The 23,706-nt window shown below is 35.8% G+C and overlaps 1 protein-coding gene across 1 annotated transcript in view; it reads right to left on the reverse strand.

Annotated features, from left to right (window-relative positions):
* Positions 1 to 23,706, reverse strand: part of LOC115225980 (leucine-rich repeat-containing protein 15-like) — a 171,592-nt gene that overhangs the window by 121,109 nt on the left and 26,777 nt on the right. The window contains exons 4-5 of the mRNA XM_036514789.1: positions 15,758 to 15,829; positions 5,213 to 5,284 (exon numbers count right to left, since the gene is read on the reverse strand). Of these exons, the coding sequence (XP_036370682.1) occupies positions 5,213 to 5,284; positions 15,758 to 15,829 (144 nt within the window). The remainder of the gene's footprint in view (positions 1 to 5,212; positions 5,285 to 15,757; positions 15,830 to 23,706) is intronic.

A 23,706-nucleotide genomic window follows, 5' to 3' on the forward strand; every position in this document is an offset into this window, starting at 1 on the left:
ACCCTATGAATAAATTATGTAAATGTCCCGCCCTGTGATTTTTATTTGTTCCTCAAGCTGAAGAAGTTGAAGGAGACTGTAACAAGGGTCCTGGAGACATTTCCTTTCAGATGAGATTTCAGCTTAGGTCTGTAGATTATTTTTCGAAAGCTGCACCGTGAGAGGTTCCTCAGTTTAATGTGCCCCTTGGTTATCCAAACGATAATCGATGCGAGATGAAGAACTGATTTTAGTATAAGTCATTTACGCAATTCGGTAGCTTAATAACACCTACGTTTTCTAGGTCCGAAGACGTCAGTAGTAATACTGTTTGGAAACATGGTGGTTCTGTCCACTGACATGACACAGGTTCCTCTGCCAAGCATCATGTCTATGTTACCGTTGGTGAATGAATGAGGTTCAAACTAAGACTACGCCTGTCATATTGTTTCCTATGGCTTCAACTCAAAGCGTAAATTGAATGAAGTATGGGTGTTATGTCTTGCCAAAGTGCAATCCATGTTTGGTCCAGTACAATGTTTTATCCATATTCAGCATACCCAAACCCTAACCCTAACCCTAACCCTATATTTGGAGGCTGTTCCCCATTCTATCGTGTACAGTATACTCTCTCAAAGCACACATATTCATAGCTGGGCATAATTCGCTATGGATTATGACTTCATAACACTCGAAGTAGTCGCGAGTTGACATTGACATCCTTTCGTATTGCCCACCCTTGTATCTAACTATCACAACAAACTCTCGGTTGATACATTATTTAAAGTTCAGTAGACTGATGCAACGTGAAATGAAATGACTTGATCTAAGTAATAACGTCACTCATTTCAGGAATTGATCCCGGGATATTATGATCATCAGCTGAACTTCCAAAACAAGAATGCCATATAACTTCATACATGCTCCACCACACAATCTTCTTGAGATACTCCGAGCAGAAATTGAAATCAAGTCCTCATATGCAACAAGCTATAGAAGAGTACCTCTCTATTAAATAATTTTGCTGAAATCAAATGTGGAATCCATTTTTTAGCATCACATCTAGATTTCAAGATACCCAAACCCTCGATTTTCACTATTTTCCTCATATTTCAGGGAAATATATTGTGAAAGGTAGTACGAATGTCTATTATGGTTTATCGATTATTTTATTAAAGGTCTGGTGTAAACATGGGGTATGAAATAATGGCCGCAGCGAGCATTAGTCCCAGGGTATTTTAATATGAATGAACAGATTTTAGTTCAGCCGGAGAAAATCATCCAACATCCGTGTCTTATCAAGGCAGATTGCAATTAAATACGATGCTGGGCTATTGAGCTTCAGCACTAAAGAAAACCATTCAAACACAAATTCATGAAAAATAGGCATGAACAATAATGTAAACTGTCTGTAGAAATTTAGAGATATTTGTTAGCTTTTCAGTAGAATTTCAAAAAATCCTAGTTTTGAAGACAATGCAATTTCTATGTATATTTGTACGTTCTTCTTAAGCTGGTTTATTCAAAAACAAAACAAAGACATTCTGTGGATCCAGTATTTTAAAATTCTGATGTGATCGTATTAAATTGATGTCCGTTTCGGATTCTGTGTGTCAAAAGACTCCCAGTTCGTCTCAAATGGTGAAAACGTTCCAAATTTGTTGACAAATGGGACTGATCGAATGAATCGATCCACTTTAGTATTTGAATATTTGATTAAAACTTGAAGGGATTAATGCTGTGATGCAAGCCATTTAATTGGAAATAATCGCCTAGAACATAAATTAGTTCTTATGATTTTCATGAGCATCTAATAATAATTCTGCTTATTCCTCCATCAGTAGGCGGTGACATAGCTGTGTGATAAGAATTTTGCTTCTGTATTCAGTCCTTCTGCGTGTACTCTGGTCTCCAACCGAACAAACTCGTTTATGTTAGATAAATATGTACACGGTAACTGAAGGAAACCTGTCGTATATATAATGTTCCTGAACGAGTAATGTTTAATAAAAATAACTTATATTACCTGAGCAATAATACAACTGTCCCAGCCTGGAATCCGGCCTGGACTTAGTTTAGCATAGGCGAGTCGAGGACCTCTTGATCTCGACGACGGCGTTAAATTCGCTCTTGATCTAGACCTCTGAGCTGATTTTTCATCTTGAGGAACAGATGCAAGTCAGCAGGTGGTAAATCTGTTGAATAGGGCAGGTGCAGAAGCGATAGCATGTTGTTTTGGCAAGAAACTTACGAGTGAGGTGATAGGTGCATTGTTGTCGTGAAAAATTCAATACTTCGGGAATCACAGATCCGGTCATTTTCCCCGAACGTCCTCCCTGAAAAATCTCCCGATGCACAATACCGAGGATGTCGGAAACAATTGATGAAGATGGTCTTGATTAAGCCGTGATTTTTTCGTGCGCCGTACACTCGAAACATTACATACGACCCACTGTCTCACCGCGCATAAAATCGTATGCAGCCATCTGTTGGCGCGCTAAAGAACTCGTTCGTGAAATTTTGAAATGAACACGTACATGCATATATATATATATATATATATAAATATATATATATATATATATATATATATATATATATATATATATATATATATATATACATATATATATATATATATACATACCCTCATAGATATGTATGCATTTCATACATACATACATATATATATAGATGTATATATACTAATAAATATTCATACATGCATACATCTATCTCATATACATATATCTGCCTTTATTTGTGCATTTATATATAGATATGTAAATATATATCTATATCTATATTATCTCTCTCTCTCTCTCTTTCTATTTACCTATCTATCTATTCGTCGTCTACGAGACGACTAAACTGCCATTTAACCACAGGAACACATCAGTTGATTTATTCAGTTCGCTTCGATATTCACTCGATATTTAGTGCAATCGGGAGATAACACCTGCTTCCCTAGCTCCAAGACTCTACCCCACTGGTTTCGATCTGTATTTGATCTCCTTGGAGGTGGGTAGTCGTCGCCAGGCATGTCAGGAGTTTACATCGATTGCAATATATAGAAAATAGTGTCATTGATTGTGTAACTAGGACACTAATATGTTGGAAAATCTCTGTTCATGAAAGAAGCAGTATAAGAAGCAAAAAAATCACTTTACAGAGGTTAAATATATGTGATATATATATTCATGTATGTATTGAGACATTATACACATCAAATTACACATAAACACATGCCTATAGTTATGTACATATATGTGTGTGTGCGTGTGTTCGTAGTGCTTTGTTGTGTGTGTGTATATATATGTGAGTGTGTGGGTGTGGGTGAGTGTGGGTGTGTGTGTGTGTGTGTGTGTGTGTGTGTGTGTGTGTGTGTGTGTGTGTCAGAAAAATCATATTTAGAAACGTAAATTTATGCTATTATAATCTAATAAATTGCATTTTTTTTGCATTACCGTGTCGCCTTAATGAAATTCCTCACACACATGCATACACTCTAACTGACAAACACAAATACAAACACTCAGACTAAGCGATAAATTCATAGAGTGGAACATTTTGCGTTGAGAAAATGAAAGACATAGGAGAGAGAGAGAGAGAGAGAGAAAGGGAAATCTTTCTTTGCTTCTGTCACAGATTTTTGACCCATGTATCTAACTGTATATATATATATATATACTAACTTAAGGTGACCCACTCTACGTGCGGTTAAGTGTGTGGTATATATGAAAATGTATAAAATTATATATATATATATATATATATATATATATATATATATAATATAAATACAAATATATACACATTGTATATATATATATTATATATACATGTTTATATATAGAACACACACACTTACACACACACATGTAATTTAACCCAATAAATATCTGATTCATAATATTTTTTCTCATGATTGTGTGGTGATTGTGGCGATGATAATTCTCTCTATGAATGCAGACAGACGTAGAGAGAGAGAGAGTGAAACCGCTGTCGAAGCGGTGAGGGAAGATAGTAGACGCTGTGAAACGACGTTATAGAGAGAAGATGAAGGGAAGGGAAGAAAGAGAGAGACATGGAGGAAGACAGGCAGATAAGAGAATGAGAGGAGACTTGTCAAAGTGTGGAGTATTTGTCATTGCAAAGGAGAGTTTTGGTAAATGACGACTACCAACTCAGCACTTCATGTAATTGTTTTCGGCTAGGCATAATCTATAACAGCGTTTCTCAACCTTATCACTTCGGGTCTCCTGTTCCGATTGAAGCCTCCAGCTATATGAAAATTTCTTTCCATCAACACCCGTCCCGCTGTCAGAAAACAGCTTCAGGAATTGTGAAGAAAGAATTTGTACGTAGTCTGATTCTGAGAGCTATTGTATTGGACCACTGTTTAATCATTAAAACATTTATTTAATTATGAAGATAGAAAGAACTTATACATTAATCCCTATTTTTGTAAGCAGTTGTATCCATAAACATTTTCTTTGCAGAGAGCAGAAGAGGGTGAGAAAGAGAGATAGGGTGAGTGAGTGATGGTGTGTGTCATTGAGTTACATTGGCTGGCACGGCGGCTACGACGCATTTGGGGCGGCAGATGACTGGGGTGTTTTGAAAGATGTGAAGAAATGCCATCTTTTCAGAGGAGCGCTTCTTTGTAGGCAACATTTCTCGTTTTCCCTTCTGATGCACAAAAGTCTAGACTTTGTGTGCTGCCAATATGGGAGCAGCCAACGAAGAGTTGACCGTGCGAGAACACTTGCTCTGTGAGATTTAAACCAACCCTTTGCAATGATTGACTCACTACCTTATTTATTGTCATTGCAAAGGAGAGTTTTGGTAAATGACGACTACCAACTTCAGCACGACATGTAATTGTAGTTTAAAATAACAAATATTATTGAATCAGTATCTCATAAAATTGAGGATGAATATATTTCTATACGTTCTTTTCTTGAAGTGAGTATAACTCTGCATAAAAATATATTTCATAATATACCCACCTATAAACACAAATACAAACATACATATTCACGTACAATCGTGCACTCATACACAAAATGTTAGACACTTATGCAGACACATAGAGACACAAACACTCATAGACACCTTCATAACACTCTAACATGAAAATAGTAGCAGAACATTAGTTAGAGATACAGAGAGAAAAAGGAAGATGCGAAAAATTTCGTAAATAAAATATGAAAAAACATAACCAACTTACAAGAAGCTTAAACTTGGAAGGTTTTGAAAGGATCCTTGTGGGATGGTTCTGATCTTATTCCCAGTGAGACTTCTGAAACATAAAACACGGGTCAGAAGAAAGAGTATTAAAAAGATTTCTTATAAAATATTAAATCTTGTATCTTAAGAATGATATTAATAAAAAGAGGACGATGATGAAGAAAATGGCCACGATGATGCTGATGATGATGAGGAGGAGGATTGCGATGTTGATTGTAAATGTTGTAATAATGACGGTGAGAAGGAAAAATGATGAAGATTATTATCGAAAACGATGACAAACGCTACCGATTAATTGGTGATGACGACGTTGATTATTATGATGTTCAGAATGAAGGTGATGATGATTCTGCATGCTAGAAATAGCAGAGAAAATGGTGGAAGGAAATAGCTATGATGATAAGATAAATTATAACGATTAGTGAATACGAAAATATGATTAGCAGAAGGACTATGAATATGATAGCGCTGAAGATGATTCTGATGATGATGATGATGATGATGATGATGATGATGATGATGATGATGATGATGATGATGATTATGTTGATAACAACATTAAAACAACAATAAGAGAAGTGGCAGAAAATGTAGGAGCTGAAGAAAAGAATGATGTAAAAAATAAGGAGGAAATGAAGGAGTCTGTCATGAAGAAAACTTAAATATAATATTTCTGATCTTATAATAATTCTGCTTGTCATTATGTTAATTAGTCCGTCATGATTAGAGAAGAAGAGGGAGAACAGAAAAGAGCGAAAAAGAAATGTCCATGACCTGAGGTAGAAGGAACGTGACTGTAATGCTTTCACGTTATTAGCTGAATGGAAGGAGAGACCAAGAGAAAGAAAAATGAATGAGAAAATGAAAGTAAGTCGAAGAGAGGGGAAGAAAGAGAGGGAGAAGGAGAAAAGGGGAGAGAAAAAATATTTATGACGTGTAGAAAAAGTTAGTTGAAGGTAGTGATATTGAGGAGGGTTAAAAATATAATTTTAGCAGAGCGGTGATGTTCTGATGGTGAGATTAAAGGAAGGCTGATACGTCGATAAATAGATAGATAGATAAACTGAGAAAATGAGAGAAGAGAGGTGAGAGACGGTGGTAGTGGTGGTAGTGGTGCTGATGTGTGCATAATGCAAAGTCACTTTTGAATTGAATTAAGTATTTTATATCCCCTATCACTTAACGCATGCTCATAAATGCAATTCTGTTAAATATTCATAATTATTTACAGTGTCATATGTACCCGCACACACCCAGCGAACTTCCACCATGGGTCATCACAATTGCTTAAGGTAAAAATGAATTCCTCGCTCTTTCGGAAACATCAATCTTCTGTATTGACCGCTTTCCACCACTTTGATCTGTTTTTTGTATTGAATACGTATCGCCACCGTGGGCCACTGCATCGAACACTTTGAACATATACTTCAAACTATATATCAACTATACATGAACTATATATCAACTATACATGAACTCTAAGATGTCTGACTCCGTTGTGTATTATAAATGAATTTCTTGTGTTTGACGGCATGAGCTGTCTCTTTTTATATATAACTTTTTTTGATAAGGTTCATTTCAGGAACTGAAACATGTTATAATGTATATATAAAAATTAAAAATTGTATAATACAGCAGCATTTTCGAACTTCATTTTTTACAAACATATATATATATATATATATATATATATATATATATATATATATATATATATATATATATATATATATATATATATATATATATATATGTTACAGTTAAGAAATATACACATTATAATTAAAATATATATATTTCAATTAAAATCAAGGTGGACACACAGTAAATTCCATTTCTACAAAATCCCGGTTGATGTAGATACTGCTTCTCATACATTCTGCCGTTGGTTGTGCTTCTGCTACGGCGAGATCGAAATTCGAAGTTTACGGTTATTTGATCCTTGTTCCAAAGCTGTGCTTATGAAATAAGCAAATTACAAAACTTGACTGAACAATGGATAAAGGAGATTAGAAGCTACTCGTGAGAGGGTTAGGAACTACAGTATTGCGGATAAGAGAAGAACGGCGGTAAGAAACAAGAGAAAGGGACAAATGGTACCAACAGATGAGAGGATCTGCTATAGATGAAGAGCAACGCAAGGCACAATTGTAGTGAGAGAGAATGCAAGACAAAGGTAGAAGACAGGATGAGGAAGAACGAACTCAGTACAAGGAACAACAAAGATTGATATTTCAGCGGAGAATGGAAATCATGAATGATATGCAGCGTCCGCAGTATCAGGACCAACAGAAAAGCGTAATGTAACAGAGAAGGGAGAATATGGATGATTTGGAAAGGGCTGCTTGTCTCCAAGGTCAAACAGAGAGACATCAAGATGGAGTTGCAAGTATGAATGCTGAACAGGCGTTACGTTTGCGAGGTGAACAGGTGTAACGAAAGCGTGAGGGAAGACATGGACTACCACTGAACAGACACAATAATCCTAAACGAACTTATCGTATTGGTGATATGTACTTATATTGCGAGTATTGTGGAGCACTGAACTTTAAATATGAAAACTTCATGTTCTGTCACAATAATAAAGTGAATTTTCCTCCACTGCAACTAAACCCTCAGATATTGAAGCGTTTGTCTGAGAAAATTACCAAGAGTCTGCTTCATTTCGAAAAAAACATCAGCAATTACAACTGCATATCTTCCTTTACGTCATTTGGTGTGAAACTCTCTGTGGCGCAAGGAAGAGGTCTACATTGTTTCTGTATTGTTGTGGAAGGATTTCGACCACCTTCCAATTGACTAAAAGGGAACTGACACATTCCTATTAAATAGACAACTGTCGAGTCTTCAGCAATTATTTGGTAAATAGTTCACTGTGAGCCATTGACAGAGAACGTTGGGTAATCGATTCGCGTCGTGTAAACACTTTCTTTCCCCCTGATTCCTTAAATCATACGTTCCAAACCAGGGTATAAAAGTGGCGCACAGTTCTTCGAAGTTTGCATTGGACATTTAAATTTGTTTGGGATGGGTATGAAACCAAAGAATATTCGTTTAAGATAGAAGGCTTATTGGCGTCTGTGGTGCAGTTGCAACAGCAACAATAGTAACAACAACAAGAGCAACTACAACAGCGACAACAACAAAACCAATAGTTGCTGGAATTTATGTTAAAGAAGTCTAAAAATACTTCAGGTGCGAACTTACTAGACAGCGTAGCAATCTCTATTGAAGTATTCAGTTATAATCCAGAAAATGGGATTACCTTCTCTGCATATTTTCGAAGATACGAGGAAATTTTCAAGACGAATTTAAAAATTGATCTGAGAGGAAAAATAGTACGACTACTTGTAAGAAAGGTATCCCTTGCCGAATACAAAAAATATAGTAATTATATTCTGCCGAAGAAGCCAGGTGAGATTTGTTTCAATAAAAACAATTAACACTTTATCAAATGATTTAGAACTGGACAAAAATTAACTCTCCAGACACTAAAGGAATGCCAGGGGACACGATGCAGAAAAAAATGAAAAAAAAGATTCATCGCATATTCCAGTGTCTCCACCGTAACGGATAAGAAATAAGACAAAAAATGTCAAGATCGAATCCATGTTGTGGTCTACATTTTTAAAGTAATTGCCCGTTTAAAAATATAAAAGGCGTCAAATGTGGCAAGAGAGATCATAAAAAATCACACTGTGGAACAAACCTGGAAAACAGTTCAACAGAAAGAAAACACGAAAACAGGTTATCGGGGACCAAAAACCGAACAGCCTCAAAGGAAATTTGTGTACGTAAAGTTGCAACCAGATAAGGGCAGTGATATCTCGATAATTAACACAGATACATAAAAAAAACAGAAGACCTAGATTAAAAGACGTTTCGAAAATTGTAGGTGGTATTTCAGGAAAATAATTACATTTTAATGGTGTAATGATAAATCACCTTCCATTTCGTGGGAAAACCTTAAAAACCAAAATTATTCGGAACACTGAATAGAATTGTTTAACTTATGGGAACTCCCCATAAATCTTTTCAGTAAAAATGTGAATGGTTTTCTTGCCAATACAAATAAATCGTCGACTATTTGTAGAAATAATTTTAAAAGATTTTTCCTGAAGTTCTCTCTGATAAATTAGATCTCAGCATCAAAACGAAAACGAAGTTCCAAGTAAAAGTAAATGCCAAACCGGTATTTAAATATAAACGAACTGTAACTTTTGCATCGTTGGAACAGATAAGCTTTTGCAGCGTTAGAAACAAATAAACAAAATCAGAGTGTATGCTGATTTTTTCCACTGGTTTAAATGAGTGTCTTAAAACGTTCCACTATCCGCTACCTACCCTGGGGGATATATTTGCAAAATTAGACGGTGGCAAGATATTTTCTTAATGGGATCTCTCTGACGCGTACCTACATATTAGAGTAGACGTGAATGCTATAAATACCTAAAAATTAACGCACATATATATATACAACATGTTATTATATGTCTTTAATATAACGCCGGTGATTTTTCAACAGCTTAGGGATGCAGTGTTAGCGGATAGTGAATTTGCATTTCCTTATCTGGATGATATACTCATTAAAAGCGAATCACGGGATCGACATGTAGAGCACGTAATTTATATGTTCGAAAAAATTAGGGATTATATTGAAAAAGAAAGTGTGAATTTTTTTCTAACCGAAAATAAAATTGGACAAACAATTGAAAGAAATGGACGAGGACCAGATCCGTTGAAGGCAGACGCAATTAAATACATGCCCCCTCAGACAAACACAACGACCTTACATGATTGCTTTGGAGACAGGCAAATTATTACCAAAATTATATTCTAAATATGCATAGGGTAAGTGTTACAGGAGATTATGTATTTAAAAAATGTCAATTGAAATTACTCTGAAAATTGTCAAAGGGTATTCGACGAAATTTTAAAATATTAACATCTGATTTGTTGTTAGCACGCTTCGAATCTGTAGCGGAGAATGTTGTAACTTCAGATGCCTCTGAATACTGAATCGGCGCAGTAATGCTACATGAATAAAAAGATGGCAACATGAAGGCGGTGGTTCATGATATCAGCAGAAAAAAATTACAGCCAAATCATAAAAGAGGCTCTTGTGATTATTTATGCCGTAAAAAATTGTATAGATTTTTACACGGCAGAAGTTTTTGAATACAGACAGATCATCGTCCGTTATTTTCAGTATATGATTCAAAGAAATAAATATCTAGCCGTACTGCTAATAGGCTGCAACGCTGGGGTACTGTATTATTAAGCTATGAATTTAAGATAGAGTATATACCATCTAAATAATTAGGACATGCTAATTGTTTATCAAGACCGATTTCAGAAAATGCTGAACCATTTGAAGATACTGTGATTGCTACTTTGCTAGCGGAAAATGAAATTAAAAGCAAACTGTATAACTCCATGCGTGAACTGCTATTTACGTTACAAGACATAAAATTACAATTGGGAAACGATATATTTATTAAAAAATGACAGAAATGCTGAAGGCTAAAAGAGATAAAAAATACGCGCAACACAAATTCGAGCCTATCACAAGGTGTGACACTGTGTTGATGTATGCACAAAGAGTCGTAGTGCCAGCCACACTACAAAAGCAATTACTAAAGGAATTTCATATTGAGTCAAAGGGATTTCGATAATGAAATCGTTAATGAGAATTTAGGTATACTGGCCAACAACGGACTGTAACATTGAAGATATAGTGATAGCATGCAATACGCTATTCTCTAGCTCCAAATACACCCGTCACAAAATGGCATCCGTGGCCAAAAACACTTAATTTGTGGGGGACAGTTTTTCAACGTGATCTGAAGTGCATAAATGTAGAAAGCCGACATCTCTGGTTACAGAGATATTTGATGTTTGTTAGAAAGATCAGATCCATCTTTGATCAGCCGATACCGAGTGAAAATATAAAAAAACAACGAAAAATATTTCAAAATTCTTCAACTTAGGTGACAAAGTTTATTAAAGACCTATAGATATAGTAAAGAAGGCTGGGAGGATGGTACAATTGTTAAGTAAATTGCAAGAATGATATTCCTGGTAAAAGGTAAAACAAATATCGAACATAAAAGACTTATTAACCAACTTAAAACTTGATTCAAGGAAAAATCAGACAAAAGAAGTGAATTTCTCATGAAAGTATTGCACGACACGTTTGAGGTACCAACACAGAAACAATTTGTAATTACACGTTCTAGCACCAGAAAACGAAAAGAACGGAATCACAAGAATTGAGCCCTAAGCATAAGAGATATTAAAACTCTGAGCGACTTTAATTCTCAAGTGGAGAATTTAGGGGAGACTAATTCTATAAAGGGGATATGCTGTGGAAAGATTCTGACAACCTTCCAAGTGACTAAAAGTGGTCTGACACATTTCCATTATATGGAGAACTGTCTAGTCGTAAGCAATTGATTGTGAACAATTGATTGGTAAGCATTTCCCTATGATCCGTTGGCAGAGAGCGTCGAGTCTCATGTAATAGTAATCGTATTGCGTCGTGTAAACAGCTTCGTTAAATCATATAACCAATACCAGGATATAGAACGTATTCAGGGCCAAACTTAGCACAACACTACGAACTGTCAATGGTCGCCTGCAGTACAGTTAGTTGTATATGATTAATGCATCACACAGTGGAAGCAAGTCAGAACAACCAAAGCTCTTCTGAAAGGATGGGTGTCATGTGCAACAAGTAAATCCTTATGCTGAGTTATATGGGAACATGCACTTAATTGAACAACAAGAGATTGGAGGTGCCAGGAGTGAAAGTGTACAATTACGAAAGTGTGAAATACGTTTCAAAAGAACGGGTTATATAAGGCGCTACAATTTTTCCCCTTGCAATGAAATAACTGCACCCTGAAAACCCTAATTGCCATGAGAGAGAAAATAATCTGCAGCGAAATAAGACTTTTGTAAACCGCTACAATTTTGAATTGGATGACACACATGTATTTGGTGTAAGAGTAACTCATGTACGTGTCATCGAGTTTCAAAAGAGAGGACTTCCACACTGCCATATGCTCGTAGACAAAGTGAAAATCAGAGATGATATAGAAAGAATGGTACCAGCAGAAATTTCTGATTCAAATGATTTTGCATGATTTAGTTTTAAAAAATTCATGATGCTTAGACGTTGTGGTGTTGATAACCCCTCCTCGCAATACATGGGGAATGGCTCTTGCCAAACAAAGTTTCCCAAGAACAAGAGAAATAAGACACTACTAAATATTAATGGATATCCAGAATACAGGAGGCACAATAAAGGGATCACATCACAAGTTGGATGTCATTCTGTTGACAACTGGTATGTCGTTCCATTCTATGCTTACATATTAAAGAAATTCCGAGCCCATATTAATGTAGAAGTTTGCTCCTCTGTAAAAGTGTCAAGTATATATGCAAGTATGTCTACAACGATCGTGATAGCGCTTCAGTTGAAGTAAGGAATGAGGCAGTTGCAGAAGGTGGCCAGACTCAGCAACCCCAAGGTTAAATCAGAAATTATTTTCCGTGTTGATATGTTTCACATTCTGAAGCCATGTGGAGAATATCTAAGTACAAGCTGCATGACTCGTAACACACTGTCTACAGATTAGCAGTTCACTTTGAAGACCAGCGGAGACTGAGCTTTCACAGAGGTAGCACTTAACAACCTGATCAAGAACAGAGAGATCGTGACAATACTCTCACTGCATGGTTCAAACTGAATGAGCACGATTAACGGAAGTACTTGTACCCTAACATTCCTAAAAGTTATGTGTTTAATGAACGTACAAAAACTATGAACACTCAGGAGAAGAAACATATATTTATATATATATATAATTATATGTTCAGCAAAAATTGGCTGATGAATACTCAACATCTTTAATCTATTGTAATACTTACAACATTTAATAAAATGATGTAGTACGAAACGATCGTACCAAATTACCGGAGTCATTCTTGGTGCTTATTTTGAGTATATATAATTATATATATTTTATAATTATATATATTTTTGCCTGAGTAATCGTTTTCCTCTCCTCCCTGTTTTCTTCTTTCTCTTCTACTACTTTCTTTTCCCTCTAAGCAGTTATGAAAGCGAAAGCTCATTAGGTCACTTTATCTAAAGAGGAACGCAAGAGTTCCACGTTCATATTTGAATCTTTTGCATGTCTGCAGTCTTATTTGTATTTTATTCGTCCTCCAACTAGATGGCAATATAATAACATGCGAGATGACACTCAAAATCTTTACTGACACTCAACTTTATCGATGTGCCTGATGGGATCCAGACTGATCGATGCAGCACAACACGTTGAACCGAGTCCCACACATAAAGGACAATAGCAAGACGCGTCTTGTTACATACATACATATATATATATATATATATATATATATAAGTTCAGCAAACAATTTAGATTCAAATGAATATGGTATTAATTTAGATGCACCAGAATTTTTTATGGTATTACCCATAAAATTATGTGGGATGATTATAATCAAAAATAATCAAAAAATAAGCAACAAGAATGGATCCGGTGATTTAGTACAATTGTTTCAGACTATAACATTTTATTAAATCTGTAAATATTACAGCAGATATAATATGTCAAGTAATCTTCAGCTAATTTCATATAGGCTTTCCAATAATATAAAATTCTCAAATCAATTAGTAACATCCTAGAGAATGTAAATATACAGATAAATATGAAGAAATGAATTTCAGGAACATGAGATAATATTGTTAGGATGCCAAACAGACCAAAATTAAGTTCACAACTAACTGCTATAAGAAAAATGTCCTTAGTTATAAGAATGATTGTAAGGACAGGTTAAGGAATCAAGTTAGTTGAAGAAAAGAAGGGGAAAATTTAGGAGATGTAAAAGACAAAACAGATTGACACTAGAATAAAGGGTCAAACTATTTATGTTGTGACAGAAGATTTAGGTCAATGTGGAAGGAGCACGAAATTCCTAAGAGACTGTGAAGCTGACCAGACCTTACTTTCAAATGAAAGCCATCAGAATTTTTCGTATGAATTTAGGGAAGGGAATATAAGAAAAGCTAAAAAAGGTTTAAGTTAGTAGCAGAGAAAAATACATTAAGGAAATCAAGGTTATCACAAGAATAGAAGGCTATTTATTTTTATTTTTATTTTTATATGGTGAGAAAAAATCTAGGTCAATATTCAGAGGTCAATTAAATTATTTAGCAAAGGGTAGGGGAACAGCACTTATTCTAATTTATTGTAGATATCGAAATTTATAACTTGGGGAATAGTATTAAATGTTAAAATTAGAATAGAATTGGGAAAATATGCAATTTCATGATTAAAGTAAGATTAATTTAGTTGACTATAAAAGTCAATTAGAGATTGGTATAGTATATCTCATATTATTATTATATTAAAAAGATACAGTTATAAAAAGTAGGAAAACCTTAAAATTCCTATTTAAAATATTTGAAAGTTCTAATTGTTGAATGAATGCAGGACCGACCTAACTCTAGACGATTATTTAGTAGATTTTTATTACTTCGATACTTTAAAATTTCGTAGGTTTCCATAGAACAGAGTTGGCAGCCTACTCTATTATTTCTATAAGGTTTTGCCCTCCTAACTATTTCCCATTTTAGGCTGTGTTCTATGTTATTAGTTTTAAGTTTCCAAATTTTGCTAGATAGTGTAGTGCAACCTGCCTTATGTAACAAACGGAAAGAGGAGAGATGATTTCTAATCCTCTATTTAAAATTAATGGAACAACCAATATAAAAGAAGTTACTGTTAGAAGTTATTATAGAACATTTATAGATTACATTTTGGACCGAACAACGACCAGATGCCGGACAATTTCATCTAATCTTACAATTGAAACTGGGTGTATAATTTTCAGATTTAGAATTATTTAAGGACGGTTCTCTCACATTAGTGTTATTTAAATTATTATAAGTATTATTTTCATTATTAGTGGTCATATGGTTATCAAAAGTGGGGTTACTATTTACTGATCCATTTACACTAACATTCACATCTAACATACCAATACCTTTATTACCTACATTATTGGTATTGCTATTATTATTATTAATACAACCTCTTGTAATTTTAGAGTTAAAAATAACTCATATCAATGAAGCAGCATCTCAAAAAAAGTGAGAATGAATATATTTCTATACGTTCGTTTCTTTTCTTGAAGTGTATATATATTTTTCTAACGAACTCTGCATAAATATGTATTTCATAATATACTCAGCTATAGACACGAATACAAACACATATTCTCATTCAATCGTACACTCTTACACAAAATATTAGACATTTATGCAGACGCATACACACACAAACAATTACAGAGACTTTCATACACACTCCAACACGAATATGGTAGCGGAATATACGTTAGAGATACACAGAGGAAAAGAAAGATGAGAACATATGAAATGCCCAGGAAAATTTCGTAAAAAAAATATCAAAAAACTTAGGCAACTTACAATCTCTTTAAACTTGGAAGATTTTGAAAGGATCCTTGTGGGATGGTTGTGATCTGATTAGACCAGAGTATTCTGAAACATAAAACACGGTCAGAAGAAAAAGTATTAAAAACATTTCTGATAAAATATTAAATAATCTTGTATCTTTAGAATCATATTAAGAAAAAAAGGACGATAAAGGAGAAAATGGCCGCGATGATCCTGATAAGAGGAAGGAGGATTGCGAGGTTGACGGTAAATGTTGTAATAAGGACGGTGAGGAGGATTCGGGGGATAATGATGATGATTATTATCGAGAACGATAAGAATGGCTTCGATGAATTGGTGATGACGACGTTGATTATTGCGATGTTCATAACGAAGGTGATGACGATCTTATAATAATTCTGCTTGTCATTATGTTAATTAGTCCGTCGGTAACGCTTTCTCGTGATTAGAGAAAAAGAGGGAAAGTGAAGTGTCCATGATATGAGGTTGAAGGAACGTAACTGTAACGCTTTCACGTGATAGGTGAATGCAAAGAGAGACCAAGAGAAAGAAAAAGGAGAGAGAAAAAGAGGAAGAGGGCATGTGGTAGGGAGAACGTAATATTTATTACACGATAAAAAACTTAGTTGAATGTAGTGATATTGAGGAGGACTAGGAATATAATTTAGGTAGAGGGGTGACGTTCTGATGGTGAGATTAAAGAAAAACATATATATATATATATATATATATATATATATATATATATATATATATGTGTGTGTGTGTGTGTGTGTGTGTATATATATCAGTAGAAAAAAAGGGAGGCTAAGAGAGATGTTGGGTGTGGTGGTAGTAAGTATTTTATATCCCCTATCACCTGACGCATGATCAGAAATGCAATTCCATGAAATATTCACACTTATATACAGTGTCATATGTACGACGTATATATATATTACAATTAAATATATATTATAATGAAAGTACCAGGAGTGTAAATGTACAATTGCGAAAGAGTGAACTACACTTCAGAAGAAGGGATTATATAAGGCGTTACAATTTTTCCACAAGCAATGAAAAAGCTGCACCGCGAAAACAGAGACATTCTTCTCTCTCCATGGAATACACCTGCGGAGTGAATCGTGTAGACATTGTGCCATCTAGTCCCATTGAGTTATCCACTTCTAATCCCTCATGGAAAGTCCGGATGGCACTGTGAGATTCTACACGTGGCTAAACGCAGAACATCCGCTCGCAGACTACTCACGATGTAATTTAGGGTTGTGATTGCAGTACCTTGGGGACCATCAGGCCCAGTTGCTCGTAGAGCAGTACAGTTGACTTATGGACTCCTGCAGAGAGGAGTTGATGAGAATGTTGAGCCAAGAGCTGTCCTCGGAGTATGCATTAATATAATTAGGATGCAATGCCGATTGCATCAGAGTATGGTAAACCTGACTTAATTGTCACATATACATCCAACCAAGTGCCATGAAATAGAAAATAATATGCAGCGAAATGGAACACCAGGAAACCGACCTGATTTGGTTGCAAGAGTGTACAAGTTGTATCTCACTGAACGTCTGAAGGATATAAAGGACAGACACGTATTAGATGTATCAATAGCTCATGCCCATGTCACCGAGTTTCAAAAGAGAAGGCTTCCACACTGCCATATGTTGGTAGACAAAGTGAAGATCAGAGATGATTTAGTTAAGAAATTCATGATACATGGCCTTTGTATGTAGAATGGGTATGGCCCCAAAGTGTTTCCCAAGAACTACAGAAATGAGATACTACTAAATAATAATGGATATCCATAGAACAGGAGGCGCAATAATGGGATCGCAGCACAAGTTGAACTCCACTCTGTTGAAAACAGGTATGTCGTACCATACAATGCTTACCTATTAAAGCAATTCCGATCTCATATTAATAGAGAAGTTAGCTCCTCTGTAAAAATTGTCAAGTACATCTACAAATAAATCTACAAAGATCATAATAGCGATTCAATTGAAGTAAGGAATGATGCAATGGCAGAAAGCAAACAAATTCAGCAAAACCATGGCGAAATCAGAAGTTATTTTGCATGTCGATACGTTTCACCTCCTGAAGCCATGTGGAGAATATCTCAGTACAAGCTGCATGACTCCTCTCACACTGTTTACAGACTACTAGTTCCAATTGAAGACCGGGAGAGACTGTGCTTTCACAGAGGTAACACTCAGTAACCTACTCAAGAACAGAGATCGATCGTGACAATACATTCAAACTGAATGAGCACGATGAAAATTAACGGAAATACTTGTGCCCTGACATTCCTTTACGTTATGTATTTGATGTACGTACAAAATCATGAACACTCAGGAGAAGAAACAATAACATCGGCAGCAGATTGAACACAGTGAGTCCTAAGGACGTAGAAACATTTCATTTACGATTGCTATTTTGTATGTTCCAGGTACTAAGCGCTTTGAAGAAGTGAACACTGTAGGAGGTGAAATCTAAGCAAGATTTAAAGATGCGTACATATGACTTGGTCTTCTCCAAAATTATGTGATGTTGGAGCATGCCATACTTAAAGGTGCTGCATATAGGATGGCATTTCAGCCGCGTATCACATTCGCTGTCCTTTGCACCTATTCAAATCCTTCAAATGTCCTTCGACTGAGGAACACTCACAAGAATACCATAATGGGAGATTATGCTCAGCGAAGTTTGAATGCATACTCTACACTCTGTAAATTCTATGCAAATTGAAAATGGCATTAGCTGCCTTAATATTGGCTTGTCTGAACCAGTTCGAGTGTAACGGGTAGGGCATAAATATGACATGAACCACCCCGGCATTGCAACCGTTACCGATGAACAGAGAGTGATCGCTGATGCAGTCATTGAAGACAGTTGATAAGAAAAGGTGAGGTGAGGTACTGGAATGTTCCTTTTTCTATGCAGATGTTCCTGGAGGTTGGGACAAGGCTTATATATTTAATACACTGATCTCACATCTACGAAGGAGAAACTATCAAGTGGTGCGTGCAGAGGCATAGCTTCAACATTGATGTCTGGTGGAAGGACGGTGCACAGTTTGCTCAAATTGCCCGTTCCTCTGTTGGAAACTAGCTTTTGCAGTGTACCACCCATCTCTGACCAGAAATTATTTGAGAAATTTGTATTTGATCATTATAGATGAGGCTTCCATGATCCCTCGTTATGCTTTTCATGCTAATGACAAAGCTCTGAAAGATATCACTGGGAACAATGAAGGTTTTGGTTGAAAAGTTGTGCTTACTGGTAGAGACTTCAGGCAAGTTCTGCCAATATTGCCAAGAAGACCTCGTGAGGCAGTAATTCAGATCTCCATTAAGAACTCTCCTCTCTGGTTACACTTCAGACAATATAGGTTGAGCCAAAATAGATCAACGACAGATCGAAGAGAATTTGCAACATGGCCACTACACTTTGACAATGGCACGACAGCTCTTCTGCAAGATCCAAATGAGACAGTTGATGATGTAGAAGTGCTACATGATTCATGCTTTAATGGATCCCTGATAAATGATGCTTTTTGGCAATGCCCCTCAAGAACAAAGAACATGTAGAGTGATCCTCTCACCAAAATTTCAGACTGCTTAAAGATAAACGAAGGGGTTATGGATAAACTCCCAGATGACCAGTGCTTTTATTACAGCATGGATAAGGTCTTCACAGATGACCTGCTGAAGCTGAGCGATATCCACTGGAATTTCTGATTTCAGGGACACCATCTGGAATGCCACCTCCTAGATTGCATTTGAAACCTGACACCATAATCATGCTCCTGAGGAATATTTCAATTCAAAATGGTCTCTATAACGGAACAAGACTGGAAGTGGAGGCCCTCCATCAAATCTCGATTGAAGCCTCAATAATAAGTGGCACATTGATCGGGAGACGTATTCTCATTCACAGGATACGGCTGGCACTGAGACACCTATTCCCGTTCGCTTGACATTTGCAATAACTATCAGTAAATCACGTGGGCAGACATTTGATAAACTGGAGCTATTCTTGCCTGAACCTGCGTAGTAATGGTCAGCTATATGTTGTTTCCCAAGATCTCACAAACATTATCTGATATTAAAGTTAAAGTTATCAACACTGACAAACAAGGGAAAAGAAGAGGGAGAAGTTACGCGAACAACACAATCTGTAACGAAGTATTGGATTGAAAGGTGTACGCAAATTGTAATATATATAAGCTCTGATGCACCGCCTTTCTTATGAACTACCAACGATGTGGCTTTCAGACGATGCCATGTTGCATTAAATTTTCAACCCTATGTTTTACCTATAAAATCTATTCTTACTATAAAATTTTTGTTTTCTTGATATGAATTTGTGGCCATGTAAATTTTAAAATGTAATTTTTTTCTCTCTATGGGGTATATAGAAAAAATATTAAATATTTATTTTATGATTGCTTTGTATTAAGTCTATAAAATCGTACGTGAAGTATATAAAATACATATATAAAGTGCATTAAGTAATCATCGTATTTCAGTTTCCTTCAATTTTCATTGGATAACAGATGAGAAACATTCTTTTCATACACACACAACACAGTCTACGCTTTCAGATATTTTGGATAAATTTTTCAGGAGTCACCGAAAAGTTTTATAATTAATTCCGTGGAATATTCATGGATCCCGCTACTGAAGTAATAAATGTTGAGTATTAAGAATCAGATGAAGTGAGAAAAGAGGACTATGAGAGAGAAGGGTGAGACGATGATGACAATCAATATTATGATCGTGATGATGATGACGAAGATGATGATGATGATGATGACAGCGATAATGTTGATCATAAATACGATGTTGAATATTGATGAGATGAGGATGAATATGACTAGAAAGCGGATGAGAATGATGATATTGATATTATCACTGAATATTCTAACAATTCAGATGAAAAAGAAGAGGTGGAGAACGATGGGATGAGGATGAAAAGAAGAAATCCTGCAGATTACTCAATAGTTCAACGGAGGTATTTTCTTTTTCGTTGATCTTTAGCTTCATGTTAACATCCACTGGGCAGCTGATTTCCACAAGTGTACACAGTTTCTCTCCTCAATCCCAAATCACCATGTCAGGTCTATTGTGCTTACATTTCATTGAGATTTCCACTGGGACATTCCGGCAACACTCCATTTTATTGGTAGTGGATTTAGCTTGTACCATATTGTGGTATTTTATTTCTTTATCTTTGGAATTAATCTTCCGACGGATTTCATTATACAGTGTCCTAGCTACATCATGTCACATCGTTAGATAAAATCATGATGACATTTTCGGACAACTGCTTTTAATATGGGTGATATCTTCAGTGTTACCGCCACGTAATCTGCATCGGCTGTCACGCTTTACTGTTTTGCCAGCATCTTTGTCCCTTTTGTGCATCAGGTATTTGGTTGATATTTCCTGTACCTGGATTGCAAACGGATACCCTTCAAAGTAGGAGATAGTAATCCGGTTGTTGGACCATGTATTTATGTATGTACGTATGAACCTAACATTTATCTCTTCCCTGTCCTAGCCAGTAGACGCGTCCATACTGGAGTATCACATTAAAGAGTATTACTCGAACAAATCGAACTCATTACTTATTTTTATAAAGTTTGCTACTTATTCTATCAGTCCCTTTTGCTGAAGCGTTAATTTGCAGAGACGCAAAGAGACCACCACCTTTGAGCTTGTGTTTGACCCCTACCATCCCTTGACAATATATATGTATATATATCTAATACATCAAATCCGTTCTGTCTGTTTGTGCGCTTATAACTCGAGTATCTTTCATCCGATCGCACTGTAATTTTAAACTTGAAAACTCAACCTTTGCTGGGCATTATTAGCAGGGAAGATCTTTCTTGGCGAAAGTAGATCCTTTGCATAGCTAGTACGGTATCTTAAAGTCCAATCCTTCTCTTTGCAGCCAAAACTTCGGACCATTTACATTGCTCATGTGAAGCACACAATGAAGAAATCTTTCTACATCTGGAACGGTGATACACATCCGGGATTGCATCGAAAGAAGGGTGACGTGGCTAAATTTTACTCTATCCCTAATAGACATAATCTAACAGCTATCTCGCAGACAGGATATCTCTTCTCTTTGATTTAACACTGTCACTGTCATGCTACAGATTCTTGTAGGAGTTGGCTGAGCTCTTGACCCCACCAAGCAGGTACTACCGACTCACTCGTCTATTCCTTTGCTCCTCGATCATAAACTTCAATTCGTTTTCAGTATTAACCTTTGTGCTAAACACTTCAACCCCTTCATCATTCCTGTAAATGTTGGCCTGTAGCAGCTTAAACGGAACGTTCATGGTATCTATCTCAGATTTCATTCAATTCGCACTTAAATTATGAAAGATGAAAATATCTAACTTATTAAACGGAACATTGACTTTGCTATTCCACATCTTCAGATTTACGAGGTTTAAAGAATAGCATTAACAAAACATTGCTATTTGCTTTACATTAGGATTTCTCAAATGGTTAAAATGTTCCAAATTTGTTGACAAATGGGACTGATCGAATGAATCGATCCACTTTAGTATTTGAATATTTGATTAAAACTTGAAGGGATTAATGCTGTGATGCAAGCCATTTAATTGGAAATAATCGCCTAGAACATAAATTAGTCCTTATGATATTCATGAGCATCTAATAATAATTCTGCTTATTCCTCCGTCAGTAGGAATAAGCAGAATTGTTTTTAGATAATAATAGCGCATCTGTAACACTTTTACAAGATGAATTGAAGGGAAATGCGAAGAGCGAGAGAAAAGATGGAGTAGAGGGAAAAAGCGGGTAAGGGGAAGAGCGAGAGAAAAACAGGCAGAGAGAGAAGGAGGGAGAGAAAAAGAGGGTAAGAGAAGCGTCTATGACGTGTGGTAGGGGGAACGTAATAGTTATTACGTGGTTAAAAATGTTAGTTGAACGTAGTGATATAGAGGAGAGTGAGAAACAGAATTGTAGCAGAGGATCGATGTTCTGATGGTGAGATTAAAGAAAGGCAGAGAAAGAGAGAGAGAGAGAGAGAGAGAGAGAGAGAGATTATGATGATGATGATGATGAATGTGTTGGTGGTGTTAGTGGTGGTGGTGGAGGTTGCGTTGGTGAGTGTATGTGAAGAGTGTAATGTTTTTAATTGATATATTTTTTTAATACCACCTATTACTTAAAGCATGCGCATAAGTGCAATCGTCTGCTCGCTTGAAAAATGTTATTTGTTTATAAACCATAGATGAGAGACGATGTAATCGAACAACAGAAAGAATGAAACCAAATGGGCAATGGCGCCAAGAGAAGCAGAGGGTCTTATCCAGAAGGACTGATTGTGTTTTAAAACGACAATTATGTAGAATATACAATTTATAAAGGAGCGCTAATTTTTATGTCTCCACATAAACTTACAACCATCTAAAAACTTTCGCATTTGCCGCGGAATTTCTACGGGTGCTGCTAGTGTATTAAAGAATTACTCTGTTTATGCTGCTCCATCTCTCCAGACGTGAAATCTTTTAAAAACATTTAAAAATTACATAAGTTTTCAGGTGAATCGAGACATATTCATCAGCAGAAACTTCACCTGAACTTGCATAATTCTTCAGGACTAATAATTGATATGTGTTTATTGTTTGTGATAGCGTAAATTTCACTTATGACATTCTATTACAAATAAAAGTTTCATAAGTTTCGCATTCTTCATTTACGTATTTTAAGAATTCGACAGTTTGAGCGCATCTCTTTATTATCTGCACTTTAAACCGTTTGTATAACTTTTAATTGCATAAATAATTATTTCTTCTCTCTCTCTCTCTCTCTCTCTCTCTCTCTCTCTCTCTCTCTCTCTCTCTCTCTCTCTCTCTCTCTCTCTCTCAATATATATATATTTATAGGCGTAGGAATGGCTGTGTGGTAAGTAGCTTG

The sequence above is a fragment of the Octopus sinensis genome, linkage group LG29, assembly GCF_006345805.1.
Source record: "Octopus sinensis linkage group LG29, ASM634580v1, whole genome shotgun sequence".
Taxonomy (NCBI): Eukaryota; Metazoa; Mollusca; class Cephalopoda; order Octopoda; family Octopodidae; genus Octopus; species Octopus sinensis.